General features: G+C 49.0%; 2 protein-coding genes across 2 annotated transcripts; one reads left to right on the top strand and one right to left on the bottom strand.

The window, feature by feature from the left end:
- Window positions 1-2,309: 2,309 nt before the first annotated feature.
- On the bottom strand, window positions 2,310-4,920 carry COCCADRAFT_2159 (glycoside hydrolase family 3 protein; the record flags this gene model as incomplete). The annotated part of the gene is made up of 3 exons (XM_007710624.1): window positions 2,310-4,527; window positions 4,579-4,745; window positions 4,798-4,920. The coding sequence occupies 3 exons, from the start codon at window positions 4,918-4,920 to the stop codon at window positions 2,310-2,312; spliced, it is 2,508 nt and encodes an 835-aa protein (XP_007708814.1).
- An 829-nt stretch (window positions 4,921-5,749) lies between these two features.
- Window positions 5,750-6,929, top strand: COCCADRAFT_33851 (uncharacterized protein; the record flags this gene model as incomplete). The annotated part of the gene is made up of 6 exons (XM_007710653.1): window positions 5,750-5,851; window positions 5,926-5,963; window positions 6,015-6,039; window positions 6,099-6,370; window positions 6,468-6,648; window positions 6,708-6,929. The coding sequence occupies 6 exons, from the start codon at window positions 5,750-5,752 to the stop codon at window positions 6,927-6,929; spliced, it is 840 nt and encodes a 279-aa protein (XP_007708843.1).
- Window positions 6,930-7,204: the final 275 nt, after the last annotated feature.

Genomic DNA, 7,204 nt, shown 5'->3' with positions numbered 1-7,204 from the left:
CGGCTTTTCCGGACGCCTCATGGCACATGGAGCCCAACCGACCATGAGTGTCCTGCTCCGTATCCACTCGCTGTTTCCCCCTCGTTTGCGCTACGGACGAAACCTTTCTGTGTGTGCCACCAATAGGACCCGTACGGATGCGTACACTCACACATGGCAAAGCAGCGCCACGGCGTGATTATCCGCTCCTGGCAGTCGTATGCTGTCGTGGTGAAGCCTTTTGTCCAGGCAGAAAATAACACGTTGAACAAAAATTCTAGGCCTGGCCGCCGGGCCCTGACGCATGCGCATCTAGAACCTACGATGCCCATACCCATGACCCCTACCGAAGCACATGCATAACCAAATTCACGATACATACGCATCAAGGTTCAGCATGCAATTTTGCAGTTTTGCCCATGAGGGACTGTGCACGCTGGCCCAAGATTGCGGTGTGTTTGCGTGTGCCGTTGTGGCGGTGTACGCGCCATACTGTTTTCGACTAGTCTTGCAGGGATGTCAGGACATGTGTCGTGCTCGTCCATGGGCTTTTGGTGGGATGATCTCAGGTGAGCAAGGTATACTAGTAAAAAGGGACTCCACAGCACCTTATCTGTTTCTGTATCTACACTACATATGTACACATGGACACGATTAAAAGCGAGTAATGGTGCCGCGTCTCTCTTGCGGGAATACTTGCCCGAAAGCTTTCCAACACGGCGAAGCCGACAACTTTCGCTTCTTTCTACTCTAGGACTTTTCTAGCGGCGTGGGGCCGTGGGAGACGAGGACCAAGGAGAAAAAATGATCAACGTGGAGAAAAAGAAGAAAAAGGGCAAACTTGGGGGCTGCAAGAGCGGGATGAATGGAGCCTTTGAAAACAAAAATCAGAGATATGGGGCCCTCTTGCACTGGCTAACACCGTACACGCAGATAAGAGCTGTGTATTGTTGCTTTTTGCCACTATATCTGGCACAAGCACTGGTATATACGCTCTGCCAAGTGCTCGATTCTCCCTCAGCCACGCTTTCGACCCTTCTTCACCCGTCTGACCATTTGTCCTCTTTCCTTTTCCAACCCGCAACGTTACACAAAATAGTGGAGAAAGAGAAAAGCGTCAAATGTCAGCTTATCCACCCAAGTCGCAGTAGTATGCCTGGTCCAAACTTTAGGGCTTTTGGGCAGCAACCACTCTCTTCTGGTACTAGGTCTAACGTTGTAACACGACAAGTTCACACACGTCCCAGCAATAAACTGGGACTCACGGCTCACCCCGAGTTCTTTGCGCCATATGGCTGACAAATACTCTCAAAACCTTATCACATACATATATGGCGTGTGTGTGTGGACATGGGGGATACGCACGGGGCCGAGTTTTTGCTTTTGGGCCTATCGACTGCCGAAAAGACTTGGGGTCGAACGCTCGGTACTTTTGTCTCGCCTCATTTTCGGCGAGATTTGAGCGGTAAGATAGCGAAAAGAGAGCAGAGAGAGAGAGACATGTGTAGATGCGAGGCCAAGGGTTACCAAGATGCCGCTTATCTGGGGCTTGACCGCCTCGTTGAAGCGGAAAGGGTGTTACGATGTGTGAGGTAGGTAAAAGCAAAGAAAAGTGGAAAAAGAAAAAGGTGAGTGATAGGTGTCAAAAGAATGTGGCCCTGAATGAGTAGATGGCCGTGCAGCGTCTACGTTGGTTCGGTCGGATATCGACTCCGCTGATTTGTTTGTTTGGTTTTTGCTTTACCGGGCGACGCTCACCGCTAGGGGGATGTGAGATGCTAGGGTGTGTAGATGTATGACGACACTATGTATCTAGTAGTGTAGCAATATGTAGGTGTATGATACAGTAGTCGTATTTTGGTTCTTGGAGAACGACCAGGATTATGCATCACGCTGCATATCCGTACGCCTCTCCTCCCTACCAACCCACTTCAATCTCAGAAGAAAATAACAGATACTCAAAAAAATACACAAGTCTAGATGCGTGCGTTTTTGTCTGGAACGAGAGACGTTGGCTGAGGCTCCAAGTGTGTATTTGGTATATGTGACTTTTTTTTGAGATATCCATACCAGTCATTCCTAAACATGTGATCTCTGTGGTTCTCAAGAGCAATACATCCAACTCAGGTTTCTACATGCAAAGTCCCACCACATATGCAGTGACTAGGTATCACGAGCACATAATCATATTTAGGCAAATAAGTGTTAAGCAGTTAATATAATCAATCGTCTCTTCATAACCGCTAATTACCAAGATACTCGAATGATCATATCATTTCAAACATTCCACCCATTCCAAAAAAAATCCATTCCACAGACTTTTTTTTTTTTTAAATCTTCAACCCCCTCACCCCTTCAACCTCAACCTCAACAACCTCATCCACATGTCCCGCACTCTGCGCAAAGGAAACCTCATACAAACCCTTCTCCACCACCCACTCCGTGGCTCCCTCATCAAAGTATGCAAAATCCCTATTCGCAAATGACAGCGAAACCACCGTCTCTTCCCCAGGCAGCAAATGCACCTTGTGGAACGCTGCAAGCGTCTTGACAGGATGTTCATCTGACTTTTCCTTCTTGCCAACATACACCTGCACAACCACAGCTCCAGCCACACTTCCCGTATTCGTAACCGTAGTCGACGCATTAAAAGTACCAGAAGAAGGCTCTGCAACGGCAGTGTTTGAGATGGCAAACGTCGTATACGACAACCCGAATCCAAACGGAAAATGCACAGTCCCCTTATCAAGACGATCGTAGTGTCGATACCCCACGAAGACGCCTTCGGCGTACTCGACAGTAAGCTGACCACTCTCATCCCTCTCGCCGGGGAAATTGCCATGAGCAGGTGCATCTTCGATGCGTTTAGGCCAGGAGATGGGGAGGTGACCCGAGGGATTCACGGCACCTGATATGATATCCGCGATTGCGTTTCCGGCTTCTTGGCCGGGGAACCAGGCTTGGATGAGGGCGGCGACGTTGTCGAGCCAGGGCAAGGCGACGGCTACGCCGGTAGAGTTTACGACTATGGTTTGCGGGTTGACGGAGGCTACGGCGGCGATGAGCTTGTCTTGTGTGCCTTCCCGTGGCAGGTGGAAGCTGGCTTGGTCTTGGCCTTCGGTTTCCCAGACGGGCGTGTGGCCCGTGAAGACGAGGGCGTAGTCGCAGTCTTTGGCGACGGCTTGGGCTTCGGCGGCAAGGTCCTTGTCGTGCTCTTTCTCGTACATGAAGCCGAGTCTGAAACCCGGGAGACCGTCGAGGATGCCGGCGTCGTCGTTGCTGCCGCTTGGCGGTTTGGAAATGATTTCGATCTTGTAGCATTGGTCTTTTACAAAATAGTGGCGGAACTCTTTCTCGGGGTTGCCGCCGAAGAGGAAGCCCATTGCGTCGGGCGAGTTGTGTTTTTGCTCGAAAACGAGTTTCTCGCTGATGTATACAGTCGTTGGGCCGATACCTGAGCATCCAAGATAATGCCAGCCAGTCTCGGCGGGGTAAAAAGTTGCGCCAAATACGACCTCACTGTGTTTGGCCTGATGTTCCAGAAGAGGAGAGAACGCAGCCTCTTTGACACGGTGAGCGCTTTTGATCGGCCTACTTCTGTTGTCTTTGCCGAAAAGCGTCATCGTCCATCCATCATGTCCATCCATGTCTCTACAGCCTTTTGATAGAGGAGGGAGGAGTCGGTACGTTGCTGCGCCCTTGGCGAACTTGAATTCTACGTCGTCGCCATATGCAGATTTGAGGCCTTCCTCTGGCGTGATGCGGTAATGAGCATTCAAAGACGCACTGCCACCGCCATGGATAAGAGCTTCCTTGGCCAGACCAAAAAGCCCAATCTTCTTGCCTTTGGCTTTCTCTTTTCTGAGCGGCAAAACACCATTATTCTTCAACAGCGTGATTCCCTGTCCGGCAACATCGCGGATGAGTTTGCAATGCTTCGGGTCGATTACAGACCGTTCTGGTGGTATCTCTGGGTTTTCAAATGCTCCTACCTTCTCAATCAGATTCAAAACGTTCTTCGCTCGCTCGGTGATGGTAGCTTCTGTAACTTCGCCCTTCTTAACCGCCTCGGTCACTGCTTCGACGCTACGCCATCTTGTTGGTCCAGGCATTTCGAGGTCAAGTCCAGCATTCAGTGAGTCGGCAGTAGAGTTTGTGCCGCCCCAATCGCTCATAACAAGGCCGTTCCAGCCCCATTCGCCACGCAGAACTTGCTTTAATAAGAACTCGTTTGAGTCCGCATGTGTACCGTTGACCTTATTATACGCGGTCATAACGGCAAGAGGATTGGCTTCTTTGACAGTGATCTCAAAAGGCTTCATGTAGATTTCTCTCAGCGCACGTTCCGAGACAATCTCATTGACACGCAGGCGATCTGTCTCTTGCTCGTTTGCCGCAAAGTGCTTGATCGTTGCTGCAATGCCTTTCTCCTGGAGTCCATTCACAACATTGGCAGCCATCTTTCCGGCTAGATACGGATCCTCTGAGAATGATTCAAAGTTTCTACCACCGAGTGGATGCCTGTGGTTGCACATGGTGGGTGCGAGTCTATGATAAGACTGTTAGTAATGTCCATGCACTATCAAGAAGTACACATACAGCACTCTCGCGCTCTTGGTCTTGGTTTCCTCTGCCAAGGCATGGCCTATCCGCTTTCCGTTTGCAGGATCCCACGTTGCGGCCGTGCATACTGCAGCAGGGAAACAGGCTGCTCGTGTTCCTCCAGTAAAGACTCCACCGCGTGCGCCGTTCGGTCCATCGCTGGTCTTCCAATTGTCAGATTCGATGCACGCCCATTGCTGTAGTTGCAAGCCGTACCTTAATAGCAGGAACGCCTTTTTCTGGTATTGAAACTGTTTCCCAAAAGTCCTTGCCAGCAAGGAGAGTGATCTTCTCTTCCAGTGTCAGAGACTGGAGAGTAGTCTCAACTTTTGAGCTCATGGCTGTAGATGTGTGACGAGATAGAGCCGTGACCAGGACTCTGAGACTGGGGAAAAGAGAGTATAAACGTTGTTTTTTGCTACATGCAGCCGAGATGCAAATTATACGTTGCGAGTACCACCGCTTGGTACCTTTCTTTTAAAGTGCAGCCCTTCAAATCTTATGTACCTAAGTTTCACCCGCTCCACCCCATCCTGTTTTCGGGCTGTTTGTCCGTCTTTCCGATAGACATGCTGTTATCCCACCAACCTCTTCATCGCGACACGATAATGTGGAGAAGCACAGATATGTATCATTGGCCGATTTTAGAAGCCAACATAGCGGGATTGCTATGTGTACCGAGGTTTTGCCATCCGGACAACCTGATTCGTTCTCGGACTGGTTTCGCTCGGCATCTTATGGATGAGCCGAAGAATAGCCTCAAGCGCGGCAAGCTTTTATCCACCCGGCGTCAGATGACTGGGAAACGTGGGGTGCGAGCTTACATATGTTGAGGAGAGTATGAATAGCATAAACGGATGAAGTGCGAGGGTTGCAAGAGGGAAGTTACATGCTTCCACAGCTTAGTCAGATCCGGATGCGGAACCCTTCCGAGGCTCCATCCGACACGACAGCGGGACCCACGTGTGCTTGGCTTGTACCCTGTCAAGGTGAACTTTGTTGTGTATCCACTGAATACGTCACGTCTTGTAAACGCTAGGGTTCCTACTCTGCACACTTTCTTTTTGTCTTGTACAACGTTCTATCCTTCGAATCTCGTTTATCAGGCGGTCATTTCACTATCAAGTTATCTTCTTTTACAATCTTGATCATAATCGTGAAGAGCGAGATGGCATCCAAAACGTCGGCTGAGATCAAGCCCACGTCGAGCCGGCGGCATCCGCTCCAACGATTTGACTCTCCCTCTAAAGGATTTTCAGGTGCTGTGCATGTGAGTTGCAGAACCGAGTTGTCGTGAGAAAAAAAATAAAGACAAACTTTACATGCTGATCAACTGGGACGTAGGTCATTGGCCTGATTAGTTTCTACCTATCTTTCAAATTGTACGTGCTTCCAAAAGGGTAGAACAAAAAAAAGAAACTAACATATCCAAGTTTGGCCGATAATCCAAATGTCTTTGTATGTTTTTACAGTTCACCAAGTACGATTACACACAAGTATCCTGACATGTCGGTTAGAGTTCTTCATTTGGGTGGCATCTCCAATTCCTGACCATACTCGGTCTCTCCATCTCTACCCTAACCTTCATCGTCGCCCTTTTGGCGGACCTGACATCCACAGCCTTGGACCGATCCCCGGATATGCCTTCCGACCCACCCGCAGCGGCTTTCTCATTGCACCTCTTTAGGTTGAAGAACTACCTAGCGTTGGTCGCAGCACCAATGGAAATCACCATTTCAGTGCTTTACTGGACAATCAAGGCTATTGATGGGAAACTGCTTGTAAGCCCGTATGTATAACTTTGTTTTCTAACCTACTCAACGCATTGCCGTCGTCGATATGATAGTAGTTGGTCAAAACGAACAGGGCTGACGTGAATGTCACAGAGAAATACCACTACCACCCGTATTCTATGATATTGGATTTCATCTCGTGCCTGCTGTTGTTCTTACCGTAGACTCTCTGCTGCTCTCCCCTCCATGGCCCACAACGCCCATGAACGAGTCGGCGCCCATGATAACTCTTGCTCTTTCTACCATTGTCGCCTTTTCCTATTGGATCTGGATCGTAAGTCATGAACTTCTTGACTTTTCACATGTTGCTTCGCTGCTCTGACAATGCCTTAGGAAATCTGCTACTCTCAAAATGGCTTTTACCCGTATCCAATCTTCCAACTTCTTACCACCACCCAGCGCGTGGGCTTATTTGTGGTAAGTGGAGTCATCATGTGGGTTGTTGGCGGGGGTTTAAGAATTGCATACGCCAAGGTGAATGGGTATGAGAGTGTTGAGCATCTAGAAAAAGTGAGGAGGAGTAAGGTCATGGGTGGAAGCGGAAAGTGGGAGTAAAGGTTAAGAAGAGGAATGGAGTATGAGAAGCTGGATAAAGAGTAGAAGGAACCAACTATTTTGGGCATATTATCAGAAAAAGGAAGAAGCATTCACAGATATCGAGCGAGAATCGATATATGAGTAGAAAATATTAATTAGAAGAGGGTAGAGTAATTGCGGAGATGAAACTAGAAGCCGCCCAAGAGTACATGGGCGTACATGGGGTGCACAGCCGTGTGTTTATAGACAAGACATTGAAACACCGAGATAGATTCTATCACAGCTACTTTATT

This window comes from Bipolaris zeicola (assembly GCF_000523435.1).
Source record: "Bipolaris zeicola 26-R-13 unplaced genomic scaffold scaffold_20, whole genome shotgun sequence".
Classification (NCBI taxonomy): domain Eukaryota; kingdom Fungi; phylum Ascomycota; class Dothideomycetes; order Pleosporales; family Pleosporaceae; genus Bipolaris; species Bipolaris zeicola.
The sequence above is the reverse complement of the archived record's forward strand: the minus strand, read 5'-3'. Positions and strand labels throughout refer to the sequence as shown.